At 40.3% G+C, this 25,895-nt stretch overlaps 1 protein-coding gene across 1 annotated transcript; it reads right to left on the bottom strand.

Annotated features, from left to right (window-relative positions):
• Positions 1-104: 104 nt before the first annotated feature.
• Positions 105-22,802, bottom strand: plcd3a (phospholipase C, delta 3a). Its single transcript, XM_061065804.1, has 15 exons — positions 22,526-22,802; positions 11,043-11,210; positions 8,028-8,256; positions 6,787-6,916; positions 6,088-6,313; positions 4,489-4,690; positions 4,259-4,403; positions 3,845-3,997; positions 3,591-3,743; positions 3,357-3,507; positions 3,089-3,205; positions 2,688-2,866; positions 2,218-2,353; positions 1,788-1,937; positions 105-1,698 (listed from the first exon to the last, which is right to left on the bottom strand). The coding sequence occupies exons 1-15, from the start codon at positions 22,614-22,616 to the stop codon at positions 1,556-1,558; spliced, it is 2,373 nt and encodes a 790-aa protein (XP_060921787.1). The 5' UTR covers positions 22,617-22,802; the 3' UTR covers positions 105-1,555.
• Positions 22,803-25,895: the final 3,093 nt, after the last annotated feature.

The raw sequence follows: 25,895 nt of genomic DNA, 5'->3' as shown, positions 1-25,895 counted from the left end.
AAGAAGTATAAAATACACACACACACACACACACACACTATGGTACATCTATCTGTCTTTGTCACATACACAACAACATAAACAAAAGGACTTACACAGTGATGTGTTGTTAATGCTTTTATGAAAACAGTGTTTTCTCTTGTACATAAAATACTGACCACCAATCACACAACATTTCTGTTAACCTTTAAGACTCCACACATGTAACATGCTACTGAAACCTATTCTGATAGTATATTAAAACTGTAATTACAGCAATTCATGTGCATCTCCTTTCATTAATGCATCAATTTAAAGTCAGGGAACCTCCTTATACGAGTGATATATGGATATTAAATTCTACATGGATAGGTCGTAGCATTAGTGCATTAAGTGTTAAACCACTATTTTCTCTATCAGAATTAAAGGTTTAGAAATTGGCAACAAAATATTGTACCAGGTTGTCAACAAAAAGAGGCTACAAGCAAACATCTAAAATGTCAAACACAATTTTATGTGTGAAATGATTGAACACCAATTTATCATTAGTAAACGTTTATCAAAGTTAACACTGTTTATATTTCAAGTTTATTCTGGCAATACTGTATATTATTTGTCTCAGATTCCTTTTTTCGATTATTAAAAAGTTGGGGCACTGGTGGCGCAGTGGTTAGTGCACGCGCCCCATGCATGGAGGCTGTCATTTCAAGTGGGCAGCCCGGGTTCACATCCCATCTGTGGCCTCTATCCTGCATGTTGTTCCCCACTCTCTCTCCCTGATTTCCAACTCTATCCACTGTCCTATCTCTCCATTAAAGGCATAAAAAGCCCAAAAATAAATCTTTTAAAAAAAAAAGTGCGAGGTGTCGGGAGAATCAAGTAATACTAACCACCTTCAAGGACACAACTTCCTGTGACGATCATTGAACATGACATCTTTACGACACCAAAGTTAGTGCTGAAATAATCATTTCTAGCATGATATAAATCTTTTTTTAATTACAGGCAGTCATGCTTCAATTTCTACTATTAGCACTTTTGACTGTCTATTAAGTAAGTGCAGTAAAAAATATATCATATATATATATCATAAATCTTTTATGTTAAAGCTAACAATTGAGTGTAAAAATACTACAATACTTTTCAAAACAAAAGAGATGACATGAAACATCTCTTTTTCTGACCGATTAAGAGTTAATCTATTAATTTATACACAAGTGTAAATAGCATTCATTGAATTTTGTAACACATTTCCATAAAAATGTTCTTATAAACCACTATCCTCAGTCCCCTGTCTTCAGAGCACTCAGCACTGACAGGACCAGACACTCCAACAGTGTATTCTGGATTCACTACTGGGCCTGAGGCATTTCATTTGCTAAGAGGCTGTGTGCTTCTTCTTCTCTGATAAATGACATCTTTCTGTCTGCTTTGGGAAGTGGATCAGTGTAAATTGTACCACTCAAGGTCTGGCAGCAGCAGCAGCAGCTGCTTTCTCTCCCCTACAACACTTTGAGCTGCATTTTCCAAAGCCCTGTCTGTGACAATGCAGCTTTCCTTCATGTTCAGATGCTGGTCATGCCTTGCCTTTGGCCATGGCCATCCGTTCAGAGACACTTTTAATGGGGGCTCCTTTGCGGCTCACTTTGACATGGATGAAGAGTGTGGCAGGGGACAGACTGGAACCGTCTGCCTTCAATAAATGAACATGTCGATAACCTGAGAAGAAAGAGTCAAATACACACTTTACTAACAACATAACACAGTGATTTCTGTTTTTTCATCTGTACAATGGTCTCTATGTGCACCTGTTCGTAGGCTTGTGAGAGGCACAGTGAACTGCCCCACAAAGTCATTTTTGGCAGTGTGATCGTGATCCTCCACTACAAACCGAACCAAGGCCAGGTCAGGGACCTGCAGCTGAAAGCCCAGGGTGCAGTCCCATCTTGGGTTAAAACCTGTAGAGGGCGCACAAGAGCTGTAAATACATAGACCAGCGCCTTCCAAAGAAGCCAATCATGGCGTTTGACAGAAAATACTCCTCCAAAAAAATATGTCAAAGAGCTGCACTGATAAATGCATCATACAAGCAACATGATATACAGCACAACATGATTTTACAATATTAATAGGTGGGCAAAGAAATATGATACTGGCTCTGTGATTTAAACGGTACATTTATTAACATAATGTTTGAGCATTATTGTCAATTTAATTCTTAAGCAGTCTCAGATTTACCGTTGTTGTCAATGCGCTGGGTTTTGTTTCTTGCATTATCAATGTCCACACCATGAATTTCCACCCACACTTGTGGGTCAACAATGGAGCTCGCCTTCTCTGTGTTGATTTTTGGCAGCTGCTGTGCGGATATTATCTGAAAAGGATAAAATTAGTGAATTTTCACATTGAATTCTGTTGGGCAATTCAAAAATATACATTCAGATCTGTATAAGTTTCCATTTGTAAAGCCTATAATAAAAAAATAACACCTAGACGCTTGAAGCTTTGATCCCCAAACATATATTGGTAGAATTGTGAAAATAAATTAAGCTAGCTACTTACAATGTGCATACATTTCATTGACAACGATTGGAGGCAAAGAAAATACAGATACATTTTACAGTATGGTCTCAGTAAACAATAATGTCAAAGCTGCATAAAACAGTGACTTATGATGAATGGATTGGAGCCATTGGATAATCACTCACTCGTATGGTCAGCTGGGTGGGGATGTGACCTGGGCCTCCTCCTGTAATCTCCGGGTTAAAGTTTGACGTTGGGCTGCACAGAAAGCCGGGTTTAAGAATGTATCCACAACGACCGTTGGGCAGGAAACGTCCCTGGTTCAGGTCCATCTGCTCCCCAGGGGTCTGGAAGTTCAGAGCCACTGCACAGCCCAGAGAGAGGAGTCAGTAAAAGGGCAGGACTTATCACACAACTTACAACAAATTCAGAATTACAGCTTCCTGTAATGCAGGAGCAATCTGCAGAAATGAGAGGCAGTATAACACTTCTCTGGCACTAACTGACCATATAATGTTTTTCAAATGATTTGCCGTAATTTGCTGCCATCAGAGCAGCATCCTCGCTTCTAGTCTGGAGTACTAACCCATCTGGCAGCCACCATTCCACATTTCCTGAGGATCATAGTTGGATGATTGCAGGCGCTGGCCGGAGGGGTAGATCCGGCTCAGCTGCCTGCTGTTGTGTTGCACAAAAAGCTTTCCTGCAAAAGGAAAGATGGAAAACCACATGTCATGATACACTGGAGGCTGATTACATTTTCTAGAAGAATCAGCTGCAGCAGAAAAATGTCCTAAAAATCTCTTTGACTTTCTCTCTATCATGTCAGGATGCAATTATGTCCAGTGCTGTACCCGAGTCTTTGATGAGCTTCAGGGCATCATTCTCAGAGAAGGAGGACATTTCATTGGGAGGTTTTTCAGTTATGTTTTCAAGTCCACAAAAGGGAACGCTCCGGCAGTACACCACCAGATCTGACAGCTCGGGGCTCAGTTTAGCACAGACCTGTAAAGGACAAACACGTAAAAGAATTGGTTAATTATCTAAAAAGTTCTCTTTAACAGCTTCTCAAGTCTCCCTGATCTGACCTTTGCAGGATCCTTCTTGGGCGTGCTCTTACTGCTGCCTGCTAGTTCGTCCTCAGAGCTCGAGGAGAAGCTGGCACAGCTCCCATTCTTACCCAGCTGGCCCAGGTGAGGAGTATGCTTCTTCCCTTTCACCAGAATACGCCCCTTAAGCTCCTGCACAGAAGGTTTGGGGGACAAATTACCTCATTAGAAAAACAGACAGCCTGAGGTGTTGGAAAAAGAGATGCAGCTGTGTATGTCTGTGTGTGTTGTACCTCAGGAGAAGGCAGATCCTTTTGAGGCTGGTCACTGAGGGGCTTGGTGAGCAGTTTTCTACCAAGGATGGTGCGGAGGTGTTTGGCCATGACGGCCTGCTGCTCCACAGAACAGTGGTTCTCCAAGGACAGGATTAGAGGGTACGGGGACGCCTGTAGGGAGAAACACAGTATCACTTGTATGCCAAGTAATTAAAATGCAATTACCGGTAGATCACATAATAGCAATGCAGGACCTAGCATTGTAAAAACAAAATAACGCAGGCTGTGTAAGAGCCAAGTAGGTCGTGGAAGCGAGGAGTCAGGCAATCTGTATTTATTTCCTGCTCACTTATTTAATTAGCAGTAAAGAGAAGCAGCAGTCTTTCTGCCACAGCTTAGGATTTACACTATAAAATGTGTTGCTCCTATTACCTTAAAGGCATACTGGTTGATAGTTTCAATAACCTCCTTGAAAGGCACTTTGGAGGTGAGAGTGTGGCCATGGTAGATGACAGGTTCACCTTTATCTCCATCCCAGCAGTCCAGCTCTACACAGCGACAGCCCTGATTCAGAGCCCTGTCAGTGACATACACACATTTAGAATCAAACACTACAGGAAAGTGAAATGTGTGCTGTTTGTTCATGTTCAATGTCTAAAAACCTGATGTATGGCTCAGTGCTGCTGGCACTCGTAACTTGGTCCTTGGTGAGGTAAGTGTTGTGGGACGAGGAGATGAAGTAATGCGCCAAAGGGCGGCTCATGTCCTGGTAGACTCTGGCATGGTCAGGGTTAACCACATCATTCTCCCGGGACAGCATGTACATAGTGAAGCCATTCTGGGTCATCAACTGGTGCTTCTGAGCTGAAATGAATGATTATTTAAACTGAGTCACGCAAGACATGGTAACGTAAATATAAATAGTAATTACTGACAGCCTCCTTCTCTCAAAGGGAATGAGCTAGCCGCTAGCTAGCTATTTTTTGAGACACTATCTACTTAGCCAAGTGTTAAAAAACATTAGCAAAAACATCTATTTTTAAAAATATCTAAAAAATAACGATTACAAATGTGCACTTTAATGTACAAGATGGAATTTAGGGCAGATCATTTCTTTAGTCATCTTACAATTATATTTAGAAACATATCAGTCATAAGTGTAATTTAGTGTACCTTAGGAAATACTATATAACTTTGGGTGGAAACATATAAATGAATAACAGTTATATTAATAATATACCAAATGTAGCATTGTTTAGTCATATAAACACAAGGAGAATAGCCCCCATTGTCTTATATGACAGCTAGCATAATGTATGCTAATGTTAGCTAACTTTGGGCGAATCACATTTCTGTACAAAGAATCATAAATGAGTCAGTTCACCAAATGTATGACTCCAATTTCACCACTGTAACCAAATCTTTACATTTGAGTTATAGTAGGCTAAATGATAAAATGAAGCTTAGCAATTAGCATCAGAAGATGTTTTACCCGCCTTTTTAGTCCTAGGCTAGGTCTTTTTTGTGATCCAGCAAGTACGTCCATGTTGAATGTAAAACTGTTAGTGAGCTTTTTTTTGCTTTCTTGTAGACCGTCTTAAGAGGTTTCCTGTATTTGTAATACAGGAATTTATTAATTTTGTAAGTCTGTTTTAGGACTACAGATTAAACTTAGCTTTGTTCAAATTTTGGCATGTCTACATATAAATATATTGCTGTTAGGTGGCGAAATATGCATTGTCCTATAGAAATAAACAAATAAATGACGTTGAATAGTCTTGCTATGATGTCTTATAGTGCATGTTTTGTACGATTAATTTTATTTATGATATCACATATATGACATTGTGTGTCCCTTTTTTATCTAAATTATAATCATCCAAATTTCCCACTTTCTTCTCTCATTGACCATGACTTGTTTGACATGAAGGTGTACAATTTTAAAGCACCCAGACTACTTTTTCCCCACATACCATGTTCAGTTTGAGTGTGTGTGAAAGCCGCTTTTCAATATATCAGCTTCCTGCTAATCGTTCTCACTACTTTGGTTGCCTTAAACAAAACACTCAAACTGCTAGCAACATAAAGTGCACCATATTATTGTGAGGCATTTGATTTGCATTTGAACTCAGGGTAACATTCACAGGTAGCGGCTGAATCACTGTTTTGTCAGTCTAGATGCAGCACTAAACCCTAGTGTTTAAGTGAAAATTTAGTGGGCTCTCTCTTCAAAGCCTATAATGACTACGTTTGGGACCTACCCCAGTCATTGAGCTCATAGGTGAGGATGAGGCTCTGAGCATGATTCAGTGAGGCGTCTTCTCCTTGGTCTCCCAGGAAGTCTCGCAGCTCAGCAGTGGCGAGAACACAGCCGTTGCTTGAATAGTGTCTGAACACGGAGTCGAGCTCTGGCCGCCGCAGCAGCTCTCTGCAGAACTCTTCAATCTCTATATGATCCAGACGACCATCACCTGATCGGTCACACCTCTGGGGAACAGGGGATCAGTAGGAGTTTAAAAAAACAAACAACTGAACACACACAGAGAAAGACATTCTCACATCAAACACATTGTGCTTTTATTTTGAGGGTGGTTCAAAAACCCCATGGGGAAAGAATCTCCATGATAATTTACTCAGCTGTGTAGACTTAAATGAAAAATATTGCTCTCTGAGGAGGGTCAGTATTGGAAATTGCATCAGGAAGGCGCATAAAAACCAACAATGTAGCGGTGATAGAGTGCTGAGGGACATGGCAGGCAGTAATCCCCTGCAATAAAGAAATAACTGGCTCTTGATTTGTTGTAGGAGGGGATAAAGATGTGGAGGGGGGGGGGCTGCTTATTGCCTTTAGCTGCTGGTTTAGTAATTGAGCAAAGACTCCATGTCACAGTAAAACAAGCTCATATTAAATAAATCTACTGACCACGAGGGTAGAATATTGTACACATGAGGCTCCTGACCTTGAATAAACAGTAGGCGTACTGCTCGCTCAGGTCAATGTTAATCATTTGGAGCAGGCGCTTGACCTCGTCGTAGCTCATCTTGCCGTCCTGGTTCTGGTCTGCTCGTTTCAGGTAGCCTCGGATCCAAGTGTGGAGGGTTAAGGAATAAATTCAGACAGAAGAGACCTATTGTTTGTCCTGGAGCAGCACTCTCTTTTTTGAGTCAAATTCCACAATTTTTTCAGTTTTAAGTTAATAGAACATTCAAAACACTTGAATAAAACACTTCTTTTTTTTTGGCCAGACATCATTATGATAGAATCCAAAAATGTGAGCCTATCGTTTAGTTTGCCATTGGAATCCCTTTAACACTTTTACTGTCACATTAAAAATCTATTGTTTATACATTAGGTGCCAGTTTATAGAGTACACAGAGCTATACTAATTTGGTCTAACACAAAAGTCCTTCAATAAATTCTCCCTTTATAAAGGTTTTGTTGCTTTATTTTAAGAGCGGTGTTGATTCACTTTTATTATCGTTTTGAAGGCCTTTGTTTGTGGGGCTGTTAAACTATAAATTACATAGATGTGTTCCTGTTATTAAGCCTCATTGCTATAAACGGGGTGGATAAAATGAAACACACACCTGTCAGTGTAAAGCAATACAATTATAAAACGACCTCAACATTGCCTTCCTGCAGGAAGGATTTATGACAGGACTGTTGAATTAGATGGAAATAGTTTTGGGTATGTAGCTAGTGATAAAACGGAGGGGTTAAGCTGATATCTGCCACTTCAATTTCATGTAATGCTTCTGCAAAAAAAAAAAAAAAGAGTCGATGGCAACAAGACACTAATTTTAGGTCTCTGTCACCTGCTCATGGTACTGGAACAGAGAAAGCCCACACATTGACATCACACTGTTTAAGAGTCACCGGGCTGCTGGAAATCGACAGTATGATACATAACAAACACAGTGACAAGATAGGATAAACATGATCCTGATGATTCAGATGTTGAAATATAAACAGTTATTGAGAGAGAAATAAACCATGAGGCAGAGACGATCACTACCTGATATCTTCACTAATGGTCTGCTATATTTAGGCAGGACTTTTTTTAACAAGTCATTACAGCTCTTCTTAGCTATGCTGTGGACGTGGGATGGTACATTTGATACCACAGTCAGTACCCTTAGCAATGCTGCTTCAGCAACACTATATTTATTATTTACGCGTGTTGGAAATTGGGCAGGATATTGGTCCAGTTTTTCGTTTTGACTCATGCTGGCCACGTGCTCCTTTAAAGTGCGGAGCCCTCGCACCCAGCGCTGAGCTTCCACCTCACAGGGGCACAGCAGGTCCAGGCTCTTCCTGGCGCCTCTAAAGATCACTGTGAAGCACCGGTTCTCCGGCACCGACCCTGAGAGACGCCTCAGCGCCTCGGACTGGCAGCCTTCACGCACACATTCCACTTCTGTCACTGCGACTGGACGAGGGGCAGAAGGGTTCAGAGAAAAAAAGAAAGGGTTGTTGAGTTAATACAGCTTAAGCAGGAGGTCACAACAACACTTGGAGCAATGTTAAAGGTCAAACATCACGAGTTTTGCAGGATTCATAAATTCCGCCGAGCAGAATCTCATGACAACAAGATTATAAAATATATCATGCAGTCCTCAACAGGATAATTTTAACCTGCAACTTTATCACTCTTAACAGCTCTCTCTGCTGCTGACAGTAAATAGCAGGGCCTTCTTATGGGTTTTACAACAGTTACCATCTCAACATGGCTTGTTTATTCATAGATTTATGGGGCTCATTTATAATATATGACAAAAACTGAATCAGAATTAAAAGTCTACAACCATGCTAGCTAGTCTGTGAGGTAGTGTTGTCTAAATGCTAACACCAGGATGCTAACACACTCACAAACTAACATTGCTAGCTTGTACTGTAAAGGTTAAAGGTAGGGTAGGCGGTCAAATATTTAGGGGTCAGCGTCTGGGACTTTATCAAATAAAAACGTTATGATGTATGTTGAGATATGCCACAGAAGCTGTTGGTAAAGCTTGATAAATCAGGGTGTGGTTTATCCTCTTGTTAACATGATTGTATGTATGGAACTTCTTTGCAAACCATGCGATAATGATCAGGGTAATTCGGTCTGGACCAAAGTGGTGGGCTTACTTGATCTAATGGAGGATCTAAAACTTCTGTGTATCTCGTAAATGCTGAGAAGTTGTTCCCCAGAGAAGACAGCAACAACAAAACCACACTGTCTACTAGCTGATGCAAACACAGCTTGGTCTTTTTTCTTTTGTGGGATGCCTGCAGAGTGGTGAGCACTCAGCTGGGTAGAAAGCAGTGCCTCCTCTGACAATAGCCTCATTCTCCTGCTGGAGATCATTAAGCCTCTGCTGTCCACCTCTTCAAAATTACTCAGCATTCCTGTTCTGTAGTTATCCCAGAGACATGGCAAAAGCAACATGTATATGTGTGTGTGTGTGTGAGTGTTAAGTGTTGCATTCTGTGCCAAGTGCTTTTGATTAGAAAACTTAGCACTTAGCTGCACGCACCAGATCACACTGGACCTGGAGAGGCGCCTGGAGCTCCAGAAAGAGGAACTAACCCAAGTCTGAATTCTGTATTCACACTAACACACACAGATATGCTCCTCATCCGCCTGCCAGTGTTTGCATTATCAGAATCTGCTCCACACTCTTGTTGACACAAATTGTAAGGAGTGTTACAGACACTGCAGCTCCACCACTCCAGGGTCTATTTCGAGTGCGGCTGCAGCACAATCAAGTCGGCCTTCACCTCCCGCTGCAGCAAAATGCAGCTCGCCCACCCAGCCACTCTGTAAGGCCAGCAGGTTGTGTTGCATTCCAACATCAGGATGGTCAGTAAAAACAGAGCAGAGGTGGGGAAGCTAAAGGTCAAGCTGCGAAGAAGAAAATCAAACTGGATGCGAGAAATGGATCTTGGTTAAGTCATATGACATGGCTTTATCTTTAGCACTGATTCTAAGGGAAGAGTTATCCCCCAAAAAAATTTTTTAAATACCTTACTGTGTCAAAAAGGAAAATATGAGGAAACTGAAACTACAGGCTCTTCTACCCTAACCTGTTTTTCCAACAACCCAATAAGATGTTAAATCTGTGTCTTCTTTTTTTTATTAAATCTCCTTCTGTAGAAGAAGAAAATATATTTTCTGCACAGTGACATTCTCAACTTCTTCAAAGGCATCACCCAGTTTAGAGACAACATCCCACAAAAGGTTACACTTGACTGTGAAATGAGAAATAAAGCATCATGAGGATTAAGTTCTCCTTTCACTTCTTTTCTGACAATTACTTTGCTTTGATAGTTTCATTCTTTCCCCTTCATATGCCAATGGAAATAAGGCGATGGAAGTTTTGATTTAGTTTATCTGTTGAAGGAGCTCCAGAAATGTGTCCTCTTACAGCCACATAAATCCAGAAGGTTTGACCTGACCAAAATCGAAACATCAACTCAGTTGCCTTCAGTTTTTACGATGTGCTCACAGTATTTAATGGGTCTGTTTTTTACCTTGGATTTTGCCTCTCAGGCGACTGCATGCTGCCCTACCTGCTTGTTACAAGGTTCATTGTTAACTTTTAAAACAGTAGTTTGAATGGTCAAATAATAAAACAAAAACAATATCCAAAAAGTACCAGGCACCAAGAACATTCTAGATTATTGTGTTAGTGCATCGTACTGCAGAAATGTAATGGCTATTTTTGATATAAATGACACTGGTTATTAAGGCAGATTGCAGAGCCCTTGGTTAGTTTCCCCACTCACTAAGGAAACAAGCTATAGAGGAAAGTAGAGGAGAGGGCATGAGATGGAGCCAAGATAAAATAGCGGAACGACTTGGAACAATAAGCTGGCTGAATGAGCCCAATGACTCACATCCAAGAGTGTACTGGGCTGGTCGAGGGCCTGATTGGCCGTTTCTATATCACCTCCTATGTAGATAAGCTTTTTCCTACTAATCTGATATCAATTAAGTTTCCTCTCTTTTCATCAAAGCCAGTTCCGATTCATGAGCACACTCGCTTCCAGATTTTCCTATTCCCTTCCTGCCCCTCCTTACTTCTTGTAGTTAACTACCTCACTTCCTTCGCTGTTATTCCACCTTAAATTCTCCCTCTGCCCAGTAGCGTTCTCTTTTCACGTACGGGGCTCTTATTACTGCTCTTCTTAACTCTATCAATGGCCATAAAGCCAACCCTAAGCCATACTCACAAGTCTGCTGGGCTTTGGCTTTGCGGGAGCTCTTGGTAGATTCACACCACACAGTGAGGCCGTCCTCCAGCAGCCGCAGGTTTCTGCTCTTCTGCCACCTTGAGGAGCGAACTTTTACCATGTTGGAACCTTGCATCATCAACCGGATGTCCTCATTGTCCTGCATCTCTGGAGGACACACAGAAACACACAAAACAGTTTTAAGTTTGAACTATTACTATAAAATGTGATTCACTTTGACAGCATGTGTTAGCCAGTTGAGTCACTCCTGCTTATGTGTCGTTTTATTTTGACACCATGCTAGCCTAATGTTACGATACTAATGAGGTGCATACTGTCTGTTTGTGACTACCTTATTGCCTTCTATCTGTTCTTATTCTACAGCACAATATACTCTTAATGTGACTCATAATAATACACTTTAAGTTTCATTTTCAGCAATGTTTATCGTTTTGCAATTTTAACACCTAATATAGCCTTTACTAATCACTCACACTTGGTTAGCTTAGCAACAGCAAAGCTTTGAGCTAAATGCTAACATCAGGATGCTAACCATGTTGCAGCATGTTGTACTAGGTTCACAGTCTTAAATTAGAACGTGGACACAAACTAAAGCTGAGGTTAAAGGCTAATGTTAGCATGCTTTCATGCCCAGAAAGCAACAATAATCCATCAGTGAGGAAATCAAAGCATGAATGTTTTTTTCTGTGTTGTTAAAAGATGTTATTGACCTGTTCCTCATACAGCAGCTAGGTTTTGGTTATTAACCATAGCTTTTGTCAGCTTTTACAGAAATTTTTTATAGAACTCCAAAAACAGTAATGTTCATCATCTTGACACACATGTACAGATCAGTTCCTTCAGGAGTTTTGTTCCTGTCAGTCCAAATAAACACGTCAGGCACAGGGAGGCTTGTTTCATTTCTCTAAAATCCACTTCATCAAACTCTTTCTGTTTTTCTTCAGCCTTAAGCAGATAATCCACCTTTTTAAATGTACCCATTCTCATAGAGTCATTACATGAACCTGACCTATTTGACCACATTCATCGAGTTGAAGGTAATAATTAAGTCATCCCTTCTTTGCTTATACCCAAACTCAAGGCTGTGTTTTATATACAAACCTTGGAGGGAATTGACAAAAAGTGCATGCTGGTTAAAAAGAAGGTTTTGGTGTGCTGAGTGAATTAGAAATGTATTAACAAAGCCATGTTTCTCTTTTTGTTATAAAAAAAAAAGAACTCTGTACTGTTAGTTCAAGATGAAGCTGAGAGAAATCGACAGCCGAGATGTGAATCAGCCATGATATTTTGTAGATTTATTCCTCCTTTGGGGGCGAAGAAGGCCAGCAGACTGCAGGAAAGCGTTACAGTATGGAAAGTTGCAAACGCGTGTGCTTGGCTGTAATGGTCATACTAGTGTTCCCTAGCTGTTAACATCAATGGAAATGCAATCAAAAAAAGAAGACAAACGCAGCGCCTGAGACGGAATATGAACTGATCAGAGCGCTGAAAGTATCAGAGAATGTAGGAGAACATAAAGGAGGAAAGCAGGAAGCCTGAGGGGTCTATATAAAAGTTGAAGTTGAGCCATTTATGTACTGTAAGGTGCATATGATGTATCTCTTAGAAAATAATAACGAAGAATATGTGCATGATATTTTGTATTAGCAAGCTCAAGGCTGTGTCTACATGAGCTCGTTTGGTTTAATAACAACTAAAGCCCACATGATTACTCTCATGGTCGATGAGTCAATCTTTGGAGTATGGAAAGCAGATTAATCATTGCATCATATATAGTGATGATTTTCTCTGTATTTTTTCCGTTTGGATCATTTTACACTAGAAATATCTTAGGCAATGACTGCGTGTTGGAGCATGTACCTGAAGATGTCTTCTTTGCCTTTGAATAACTGTCGCATAATCTAACTGATAGACCAAAACTTTTAAGGTCATTGGGGAAAGAATTGGCAAACACAGGGAGTCAACAAAAAGCCTCGAGCCAGAAAGATGATTTGGGTTTGCAGGTTTGCAGTTGAAAGGACCATGCAGAGAGTGTTGACACAGCAGCTTTCCGACTCTGATTCCAAAAGTTCAAGCATGACGGACCCACGGTGAGCCTGGGTGTAATTTAATACTGTGGAGTGGACGTTTTTCAGGGCTTGATTTTCAAATGATAAAAAGTGTGCTCATCCTCTGAAAATATTTCCCCAGTTACTTACTTAGTTTGAGGCTATATAAATATCTCCAAATAACATGTAAGGAACTGTATCTTAGTTCTTTTGGCTAAAGTTAATGAATACATCTATTTATGTTTCTTAAACCACGTGTCACGTTTTCACAATACTGTTGGCTAAATTGAAATGGAAACACAAGTTAAGTTAAGATCCAGACTGCTGTGTATTATGACAAAATAAGTTATACATACCGCTTATAAGAACAAGTGTTAATCAAAAACATTCTGCTCTCTCACTGCAGGGTTGAATGGGACCTTTCTCTGAGCCACTTTCTGTGTCAGGACTGATTGAGGTCTAAACAAACACTCACTTTTGTCACGTGATTTTCTCCTCCGTTCACCACTGAAGGTTTGTCTGGACTCAGTTGGCATACTGTCTTTCTCTTCCCTCTAAATCACCCTCCTCATACTGTCAGTGCCAAATGGCTAAAGTTCCTCAGAGGGCCCCCAAAGCTATAGCACAACAGAAACTGCACTACCCACCCCCACCCCCGACCTCCCACCCCTACTTGAAACCAACTACAGCCGAGCATTTCTCCCCATCAGGGTCGAACACAAAGAAATCCCCCTACCAACCCTCCATCCATAACAACCCTGTTTTTCCAAGCTGTTACCACATGCAAACCATTCTCACAAGCAGAGCACATGGACCCGATTAACTGCAGGTCACTGAGTAAGCTGCCCAAACAGCCTTAACTATCTGTCTCAACCCACTGCTTTACCTTTTATTGTTGCCTGTCAGCCTTAACCACAATCTTGAATTCCTACCTGCATGGTTTTGAAATATCATCCAACCACAACAAAACAAGTTTGCACAAGTCTGCAAAATGTGGCCTTATTTTGATACACTAAGTGCCTCTGAAAGCCTATTCATGTGGCTGCAAATGCAGGGATGGGCATGATTCTTCAGGCTACAGAGCTGAATTGTGTTTTCTCCTCATCGTCTCCTGCTGAAAATCTGGTTGACATCCTCTTCATCAGACGGTCAAGGCCCTGCCGACTGGCTAGCAACCGTGCTGATGTATTCTAATGCAGCCATTCAACACGGCTCAGAAGACAAATTAGAAGAACAGGAGAGTTTGCAGTGTTGGAAAGAAAAGACAGTTTTAAGATGGAGAGTATAAAACCATGCAAGCTGCTCCATGACGTTCTACTTCACAACAATGCTTTGAGCTGAACACTTCAACCAGCATGTAAACACGCTAACATAACCTACTCCTGATTTTCTTCAGGTTTGGCATAAAAACTAGCTAATATTTGATCAGTAGTACTAAATAAAAGTAGGCCTACCAGCAAGGGTCTCATTTATAAAATGTACGTGCGCCAAAAACCCGGAAATGGCGTGCGCACAAAATGATTCAGATTTATAAAACCGTCCGTACGCACACCTGCACGCAATGTTCCCTTTATAAATCACGATCCACCTGGAAATGTGCGCACGTAGATTAGTCCCATGTTCCGCCCTCTACACGCCCACATTCAACCATAAACAGTCAATGCAAAGCAGCTCGTGAATGAAAATGCATACAAACGAGGGGGGCAGATCAAAGGTTTCCAGCGCTGGATCGCGGCGGAACCCGGAAGTTTAGACAAAGAAACGAAACTTTCTGACCCAGAAACGGAGGAGTTTGTGAATGAAGTGAAGGATTAAAATGGACATATCGGTAGTTTGCTGCAGCAGGAGGATCACAAACTGAAGAAAAATCAGAGAATGACACCACGTCGCTGCTGCATTCACGCCGGCCTATGTGCCAAAACATACGCCGTTCATCATTACGCTCGAGAATATCTGCAATGTTGACATGTTTACGGGACCCACACTGACTTCTTCATATTGTCAGAGTGCTCACGTCAGTCAGCAGTCTCCCTCACTCCATCATATTAGTAATCAAAAGTTTGATCAACAAACAAGAACGTTTGATTGTTGGCCCCTTTTTTCCGTGGGAAACTCCGTCTGCTCTGTGACTAATTATGAGGATATATAGACTTAATGATCCTGTCTGAGATGCTCCGACTTAATGTCCACACTTGAATTATTTACAGAATAAATACGTGCAGCTGATGAAGACATGGTGAGTAACGAGAAGGTGAAATGTGTGAAGCCACCGCCGTGTCTCTGTGCGTCTTGACGCAGTCATCTTTATTAAAACTAAAAACCACACCTGATGATAAATGCAAGATATTGAAAGATATTAATGAAAACTGGTGGCTCTATGGTCTTTGTGTTAGTCTAATTTTTAACTGTAATCAGTGATTACATTAGTGTACAAGTCCGGTCCTCTGAGGTCCGTCTGGGATAATGAAGACGAGACAGCGCTGATGAAATATGTATGTGGCGGATTTATATTTTTTAATTTTATTTTATGTTGATATATTGTCATAATGAAAGTTACTTATTGTAAACGGCTCACTACATGCGCGTTTGATATTTAGTGAAATAAAATGTGGAAGAGACATCAGTATGTATCTGCAGGCTTCAATTCACCACTTCGCCGTCTGTGTCGCCAATTTCCCCTGCCTCCAAAATGAACGTACGCCTGGGTCACAGTTTGCTTACATGTGCGCACATTTTACCTTCAGGTTTGTTTTTACAGATCACAGACTTTGCGTGGGAAAAGGCGTACGCCAGTTTCAGACCCCGATTTGTGCGTACACAACGGTTATAAATGAGACCCGGTCAGTTGGAAGTATATTCCTTTCTGAGGTATTTGGTTTAAAGCTAACATGACACCAAAACATTGTTAAAGTTTGGACGCATATAATGATGATGTGAAAGTTGTGATTAAATGTTTTTTCCGTTGCTAATGCTTATTTCAGCATGCTATCATGCCAATAAATACAAGTTAATGGCTGATGTTTCTCAGGTCTAACTCTGACAATTGGCACAAGTTTTTTTTATAAGAAAGAACACAAAGGGAAGGGTGACTGGAAGGGCAATCGTTTTGGAAATGTTTGGACATCAAACTGAATATTGGACAGAGTAAAATTTTAACCCAAATCATGATAAGTGTTTGTTTCCTGAGGGATATGAACAAGGTCAGGTCAAGTAACTAATATTCATCCTCTGGGCACCATGAATATCTGAACCAATACTTCATTAGATTTTTATAAGTCTCATACAAAGCGGTGTACCAGCTGCCCGAAAGACAAACAGGTTGAGATTTCTGGGCTGCTAGCATGGATAAAAAAAATGTTAAACAGGGGCGCTGGTAGCATAGCGGATTGTGCTGTGCGTCCCATGAATGGAGGCTGGCCGCAAAGCCAAGCCGCTCTCTCTCTCTCTCTCTCCCTGATTTCTGACTCTATTCACTGTCCTATCCTTCAAATAAAGGCATAAAAAGCCCAAAAATAAACCTTCAAATTAGTTAAACTTGTTAACAAATTGTATTTGAGTAATTATTATAATTAATAGTTAACAAATGGCTAAAAGCAACAATTACAAAAGGGATTCAGTGAATCAGAAGTGGGGAAAATCTCCAAACTTTAAATCAACCTCATGTTTTCCTTGAAGGTGTTTTGAGACTCAGAGCAGCGGGTTGCCTTCCAACTGAGAGGAGGATCAGAAAGAAAATAACCATATCGTCTGGTCAGTAATAGATTGTGTCTGCATGAGTCCTCTTCACTCAGGCCCACATACCAGCTCCTCCTGGGACACGGTTCACATTTCTCTCAGCATAACAACTGTCATGAGAGCCAGCAAGCAAGGATTCTACACATGCATATAGATAGGCATGTTAGGGTGTTGTCGATATGATACGGGCGGAGGGTCAATTAAATTTTCTCTATTCTATCTTCCCACAAGACAGATCAGGCATTATGTAGGTCAGTCCTCTCTGTATCTCTTAATACCATGTGCGGTCTTTAATGAAAGGGATATTATCTCAACCTCTGAGGAAAAAGACCATCTTAGCTTGAAGAGCTTGACCAAAAAAAAAAAAAAAAAAGCTGGACTTTTTGAGTTGTGATGCTTTGTGGCATGGCCTGATCTGGGAACAGATTTTTATTTGTAACACAGCAGAATTCTGCTCAGGATTTTTTTCTGAGATCCAACATTTAAACATGAAAGCAAAGCAGCTTCTTTGTTTTCAGATGGAAATATGCAGCTTCCAGTTCACACATTCTCTTTGTCTTTCCTAATGAGTGATGCATCATTCAGATACTCATTAATAAGCAAGATATGACCACACAGTTGTTGTGTGCAGCTTATAGTTTCATTCTGTCTACCCAGTTTTCATCATTTGAATACCTGCTGCCTGTCAAATATTTACCCTGTCTAATAAGATAACAGGATTTCACATTTAGCTCCCTCGATCACGTTTAAAGAAAAATGGTTGAATCATTGGGACACCATAAATTCTTTAGCTGCAGTGATCTTTCCTCTGGTTACTGAGATTTCTCCTGGATTACCATCATAAAGGAAATCTTTTGTAAATGATTTATGAATTCAGTTGTAGTCATTGCGGTCTATAAATCTGACTTGACCTTTGATTTACTTCCTCATTGTCTTAGAGGTAAATTAGACAAACTGCTGATGGTGCAAACATGATAAGAAGTTCAATTTCTTTTTCTTTTGACTGCATTTAAACCCAGCTTTTAAGTTGAAAATATGCCTTTATTAACCACAAACGGGCCTGTTCCTTTGTTTTTAAGATATGACTGGCACACACACACAAAAGGAATCCAGAGATTGCGCAGTAGGTCACATTTACTCAAATGACATCCACAAAGCATGTGAGACTCTTTACATCATCTGAGACGCATTACATCACTACTAAAATATAACATACGTTTAAAACTGTGTTTATCTCATTAAAATGTATTTATAATGAACATTTAAAAACACAAAAGCGGACCAAAGTGCTGTGCACCTAAACATAAAAAACGTGTAAATACAACTAGCAAAAGCCATAAGAACAATTATTTTTATATACTGTACGTATACTTGTATACACATTTACTTTCTTTTTTCAAATAGACTTGATGTGGACTGTTTGCACAGTGAATACCATATGTGTAAACTTTGAACTAACACAGCTAAATCATGGATTTTGTTTGTCTATTCCTAAGCCTTAGCACTTTACTGTGTGTGACTGTCACAAGCTCCTGGGTTAACAACACCATCAACAAACTCTGACTCTGTCTGAAACCAAATCCACAACCTCACAATGAATAGATTTATCCATATATATCGTCTGACTTTTAAACTGAGATTATCTCAAGACTATCAAAACTCAAGGACACAAGTTTAACGTTAAACACTTTCTCTTCAGGACATGATGGATTAGACTGAGTGAGAAACTCTGAACAAACAAGAATAGTCCTGTGACACCGTGTGACACAAAAAAAAAAAAAACCTCATAATGAAAGAAACGACATGCTGCTTTCCTCTTGATGGACGTAAGGATTGTAAAGCTGCTCAAACATGTTTGCTTGACCTTCTGATTTATGACATAAAACAATTGGGAGTATAACGTAGAGGAATAAGTCAACATTAACTAAAAAATATGTGTTATAAAAGCGCCCAAGGGAATCATTTATCATAAAGCTATTTTGGGGGAGCTTCCGTAGGCTGCCGAGACGTGATGCACGCTTAGTCCGAGCTCCGTGTCAAAAGTCCGAAAATTGATTAAAACATCCTGCAATTCAGAGACTTTTATAGTTCACGTTATTTGTGGATGTATCCGCGACATGTCGGGCACAAAAACGACGAGAAATAAAGCGTCCCAGGATACACCTGCGACGAAAGAGGAAGAGCCTCAGGACGCACGGCCTGACGAGCCATCTAATGCTACCATCTTGTTAGCATTACAAGAGCAAGAAGATCGGTTGACCAAAAAAGTTAAGCTGGCAGTGAGAGAGGCAGTAGAGGATGTGCTCTCAGGTGAAATTCAAACTCTCAAGTCAATGATTGAAAGCACGAACACTGCCGTTGCCAAACTCGGTGAGGATATCACTCAACAAGCCGAACTCGGTAGGAAGCTACAAGGGAGGATGGACGCTAGTACGGCTAATGTGAGAGCGGTCAAACACGATGTCGGTGGCCTTCAGAAAGACGTGCTAAAACTTAACCAGAAAATAGCCGAGATGGAAGACAGATCACGGCGACGCAACGTCCGACTCGTATACTGCCCAGGACAAGTCCAACCGTCCCCGGACGCTCATATTTCAACTCCTCCGGTATCAGGACGGGGAGAAAATCCTCAACGGAGTCAGGGCTCTTCCATCAGCGCCGACACACCCGGCGTCATATGAAGGTCGGACCTCAGCGTCGAGGCTAATGAGGTTAATATTTCCAACTCATTATCTCGTATATTAGAAGTCTTTAGCAAGTTCAGTCAATTTTCTGGTTAGAAAATTAACTGGGATAAATCTTTAGTCAGTCCTCTAAATGTTTCAGCAAAGCAGCTCTCCTTACCAGCTATTCCACACATACAGTGGCATGACTCTAGCTTTACCTACTTGGGTTTGAATATAACCAAATTCTCAAACATATCAAATGCAAACTACGATAAATCTGATATCCAAAGGTGGTCTAGTTTGAAAATGACAAGGTAGAATCTCAATTGTGAAAATGAATATTCTTGGCCGACCGAACTTTCTATTTTCCATGATCCCTTTACCTCCACCACCTAAATACTTTGACGATTTACAAGCAGTGATTTCTAAATTCATCTGGGATGGCAAAAGACCTCGCGTTAGGTTGAGAACACTTCAACGCTCAAAAACCACTGGAGGTCTTGCGCTTCCCGATTTTAAGCTAACATGGTGTAATGAGGAAGCCACTACATCTTGGCGTCAAATAGAACAGGCACTAGTCAAACCACATAGAATTACAGATTTGATGTTTTGTGGGATGAAACCTAGAACAGCAGGTAGAGTGTTTGGACCAATTATAGGGACCTCACTGCAAATCTGGTTGGATGTTCAGAAATATATGGATTGTGATATTATGTGAACGCTCTCCAATATGGTACAATTACAATCTACTACAGAACTCTGGCTCATTCTACAATAAAAGCTGGGCCGCTGGGGGAGTCCATAGATAGATAGATAGATATCTAGATATATCATAGATATTCCCTCCCTGGGTTTTCTTGGTTTTTGTATTTACAATTGAGATCAGAAATTCGTGTCCATGGAGTTCCATGCGATTTACCTTTATCCTCTCATCCACTGGATACTTGGATTAACCCCCAGAAAAAGACTACGGGACTAGTGTCTACCATATATAACGATTTAATCTCCAAAAGTGCCAAAACTCTGGGGGTGACCACATCCTGGAACCGGGACCTTGAAGGACAGAACCTTGTACTACACTGGGACATTATTTGGACCAATATATTTATTTCATCAAAAAATCCAGCACATCAACTCATTCACTTTAAATTTGTACATAAATATTATGCAACACCATATAGGTGCTTCAAAATGAAGCTTATAGACCATCCAAACTGCACAAAATGTAATCTTGACGTTGTTGTTACATACCTCCATGTTTTCTGGGAATGTCCTTCAGTTTCCACCCTTTGGTCTAAGGTGACTAAATGTCTTGAAAATATCCTGAAATTCCCAGTTCCCAAACAGCCCTCCCTACTGTTATTTAATGATGACTTTGCTCTCAGGGATAACACCAGACTGGCCTTTAGGAAAATTATCTTTGCAAGCTCAACTGCGGCAAAGAAGACGATAATACATTCTTGGTTCTCTGTTGAATCTCCATCGATAAAGGAATGGTTTAACTATTTTAGAGACATCTCTCTTATTGAAAGATCATCAGCTGTAATTCATAAGGCACGGGCATCCACTTTACAGGCTTCGGATTTCATAATTTCAACTCTTTCAGATCCATCTTTTTCTTGAACAAATATAACCAGTATTATAAACAAAATGTAAACTTACACTTTTGTGAAATTGTTTACTTTAATTATTTTTATGTTATTCTTTATCTGTTTATTTGTTTTAGTTTTATTTATTGTGCTGTGTCTGTAGGTTTTATTTTGTGTGCATGTGTGTGTATGGGTATATATACTATATGTATATATGTGTGTACATGCATATCATAATTTCACTCAGTAATTTTGTCTTTGTTTCAAATTTTATGTATATTTTTCCTCATCAAGGCAACGGCGATCTGTCATTGAAGCTCATGTGTATAAGCATCTTATGTAAAATTTCAATAAAAAGTTGATCACAAAAAAATAAAGCTATTTTGGGGTTTATTAAAGTTATCTGAATTTTAGAACCTTTATGTGGAAATATACTGCACTGATTGTGCACTATAATGAGTTAGCTGCAATCACATTAACATAGAAGAGTAGGTTAATAGCATAACCAGCAGCCCAGATTTAGAGACATCCACAGTCTTTTCATGCCACAGATTCTGACAGGTGCTCTGTCTGTGCTCAGCAGGGGCCTATTTTTTGGGGGTGGGGGTGGGGGCTGTGACCATGAGCTGAGATGGCTTGCACACACACACACACACACACACACATGCAGTTGGCTAATGGATCAGCTCTTCATAACCTCATGATCACTTCAACTATTACTCCCACATACACACGTGTTTGATGTGAATTACACACTAAACTCTGCCTCTCTATTGGACATACTTATGTTTCACTTTTTTAAACTTCATTAAACTTGTATTTATTTATTTATTTTTTTCAAATTATATCCAGTGTAGTCCTATTATTTGACCTTTGAACTTGGGCTACAACCCGGCAACAGGCACATGGCCAGACAGCAAACACAGCTCTCTGATAACTCGAACACAGCTGAAGTGGGCAGAGTTGAGCAAACAAATCAAATTATTCTGTTTTGACAACAACTTAGGGTAACATTTAATTTACTATGAGCTAAATGTAAGTTCACTGACTTATTAGTCGGCAGGGAAAATTACGACTTCAATCATCTATTTTAAGAGGATGCAAATATCACATTATTAGTGCCTGAATAACTATTGAAACGCAAGCAAAGAATGAGGACAATGTCAAATAAAAGCCTCATGACGATCATTAAAAGACCAGTTATCATTATCACTCTAACACGCAGCTTGAGTGTAAAACGAACCTTTTCAGCAGGTGTAGGCTACATTATGGCTACTTTGTGCGACGTTGTTCTTCTAAGCACTTAAATGATCTAATAAGCCTTTAATGTGACACTTAGTACATAGATACATTTTTTTTTAAGAAATCGAGGTATCTTTATCTACAGCAGGTTTAGACAGTTTGCTTTGTGGAGGTTTCCTTACCGAGCCTCCCGCTGGGGTCCACCGTCTTCTCGGCCACTTTCCTCCTCTGCTCTTTGGGATTGGTGGCCGGCGACTTCCCGCTTCCAAACATTATTGCAACTTCTGAAAACTCACGATTTTACCACTGGAGGCTCACCCGATAACTTCCAAGAAGTTTGCGTGTGCAGGTGAGTCTTTCCGCAAACGCACGATTTGTGTTGCCCCAGAAGAGACCCGAGCAGAGAGAGAGAGAGAGAGAGGGAGAGAGAGAGAGAGAGAGAGAGCGAGAGAGAGAGAGGGAGAGAGAGAGAGAGAGAGAGAGAGAGGGAGGGTGTCGGCACATGTAAAAAGTCCCTCCCCGGCGCTGTTGCACCATGCCTGTGCGCAATAAGACTCCAAACAAGGACCACACTTTAAGAGCCCCTCACCTCCTCCTCCCAGGCTCAGGATGGTCAAGGCCATAGACACACACTAAAAAAAAGTCCAAAATAATGTTTGCTAAGTTTACTCTGCCCAACGCTACTGGTCTTTGACCAAATTACTCCTGATAATTATCTTTCTTTTAATGAAAGCAGCATGATGCTTTTCATAGGGTGGTCCAGCACACATGATGGCTGTCTTATGTCTCTTCTTTCCAGTTTAAGGTAAAACACTTGAATGTGCAGAGACGTATTTTCCTCATCTAAAAAAAAAACTAATATAATGGCCAGTTCTCACCATTTGGACTCTAATCAATTGAACTGGGAACACTATTGGAACCATGCATTTGCGTCTATAATGCAGTCTGTAAATTGAAGACAACTATTGCATGGTAATATTGTCTAATAAATCAATGTCACACAATCGCTGCCTATATAAGCTGAACTGACTCCTTGTTTTTTTCTTTAATGGTGATACCAGAGACTGTAAAAACACTCGCTGATACTCACAAGTCTTAATAACTATCTTGTAAATCCGTAGTTAAAAAAAGACAGCGTGTTTTCATTCGGGATTCCGAATAAACAAGTAGGCCTACTTAAAGCTAAAAATAAATAAATAAATACAACACTCTCCCTATCCTTCTTCTTTTATTAATCGGTTAGAGTGCAGCGCCCTCTGGTGGTAACAAGTAGAAACTTGAGAGAGCTCAACAACAACAATCAATAGCCTACTGTTGAAGTCAAATTCATCTTCTCCAGCCAGATGACGTCTACTTTGATCAAAATGGTGGCGTGCTTCATTAAAGAGAGAATATCAACTGAAATCTTGATAGTGATAGTTGGAAATGTGCCCTGAGCGCCAGCAGAGCACTGAATGGAAACTTAATTAAGTCTTTGTGATGGAGTTACAACAGAGATCAGAAAGGGACAGAGCTCAGCTGGGCGGACTGGAGGAGCAGAAAATGTGATCAACCCTCCCTAATCAACAATCACCATCCAGCAGCTCCTGCAGGACTGTAAGCACACATATACTCATAATAAACAAACAAGATGGTGAGGTTATAGGATGCATTTAAAGTGACTTGTTTCTTTCACTTATGCCATATAATGCACCATTTTAAAATACAAATCTATCTATTAAAAAATAAACTAAAACACAAAGCACTCCTGTGCTATAATTTGCACATCAGGGCCATACGTCGGTCCAGAACGATTTCTATCTTTCATCTCCTTTCAACTGCACCAACAGATATGTTAGACATGGTGAGAGATTAAGTCATGCCTACTAATCCTCACAAGCTGTGATCTATGCAGGAGCAGCTTTGGTTCTGTAGCTGCACAGCTCCTTGATTTGAGAATATAGGAAGTCTTGGTACGATTTCTAAATCTCCTCGGACATTAGGTTTCATATTAACATGGATGTATCACCCCTTCCTCAAAGGACTCTCAGCTCAGCTTGCTTATTTGCCAGAGCTGAAACTCTGCCTGCTTTTCTATTAGTAGAAACATTAGGCCTGTGTTGTTTGTAGCCATTGGATTCAAGTCTTTCAGGCAGTGTTTAGAGACCAGCCGCCCACAATGAGAGGTCACAGACTGAGAACCCATTTCTTCCATTAGTAGAAGTAGCCTAAAATGTTTTAAGGAAACTTAATATGGCATAGAAAAAACATGCTAATATAAGTGCATTGAATAACTCTCTACAGTGGGCCATTTAGAGTTAAAAGAAGCCTTTATTAGAACAATGTTTGTATAATGAATGTGCAACTGAACAGAAAAACCAATAATAACATAAAAATACTGCACAACTAGGTTGCCATATCTTTTTTTTAATATCTTATATTCAGCAGTTCATTTGACAAAAGCTGTATGTTCATGAGGTAAAGTTGTGGGCGATGCAGAGTCAATAAATAGTTTGACTTGTAAAGTCCTAACAGAGCTTGCTAAACCTTAAGTGGAATAAAGGAAAGCTTCAGTGTTGCTTTGCAGGAGCAGGGACTGGCTACTTCCTGAAATTCGGATAGTTTATGAGGGGTTTCCATGTGACGGATTCACACGAAAGATAGCACTTTTTTTCCGTTTGATAATGTATTTTTTATGTGATGTGGTCTATATCGATGCGACGAAAAGTGATTAAAAAAAAAGATAGTTATTTAGTCGAAGGTAGCACTTTCGGGGGGAAATAAATCATTACGTTCCAGCAATTACACTGACCCAGAAAGAAGACATTGGCCTAGTTGGAAAATGGCTAACAATAGCAATGTTTCTGTTAGTAACAACATTAGTTTGATGCATGTTGGATGTAAGACTCGGCCTTTTTCTGTTCCAACAAAAAATTGCAGTGAAAACAAATGATTTTAATAAACTGTAGAGGTTTATCTGTTAGCTTCGCTTCGTGTCCAGTATGGCGTCAGTCATATTGGTCCCGACTAAAAACCCGCTTTCTGTGTAATGTTGTCGGTCTCTTTTATTGTCACTACAGTGCGCATAACTTCACACTTTATAGATGTTTTTAATTTGGGTTTTAATTTGAGAGCGAAAACAGCGTTTGCTAACGTTAGCCAGCTACCTTATCCTTAGCTTTCACTCAAAAAATACCACACTGCATGTCGGAAGATTGGTTGCACAAGAAGTACTTTAAAAAACTGCTCCGCACCGCTCCGTCCACTGGTAACAGGATTATTGAGCATGTGTGAAATCGCATGACCCACCCTTACAACAGCGAGGGGTTCGGAGCTGTGCTCGTTTCGGCAGCTTCACAATAAATGTCGTTTGTTTACGCTGATCCCAAAGTTCCCCCCTCCCCCCGGAGCCTCTTCCCCCCCAGACAGAGTATCACTCCGCGCAACACTGTGACGATTAAAACTAAAGCATTTTACAAGATAACGTTGCGCCCAAACGACGTGTCGGTGTGAGACTAAACACGAGAAAATAACGGGCTTAGAAAATTAGCTATTTTTTTTATTCATTTTCTT

Source organism: Labrus mixtus, chromosome 20 (assembly GCF_963584025.1).
Source record: "Labrus mixtus chromosome 20, fLabMix1.1, whole genome shotgun sequence".
NCBI classification, from domain to species: domain Eukaryota; kingdom Metazoa; phylum Chordata; class Actinopteri; order Labriformes; family Labridae; genus Labrus; species Labrus mixtus.
This window is presented reverse-complemented; position numbering and strand designations above follow the sequence as displayed.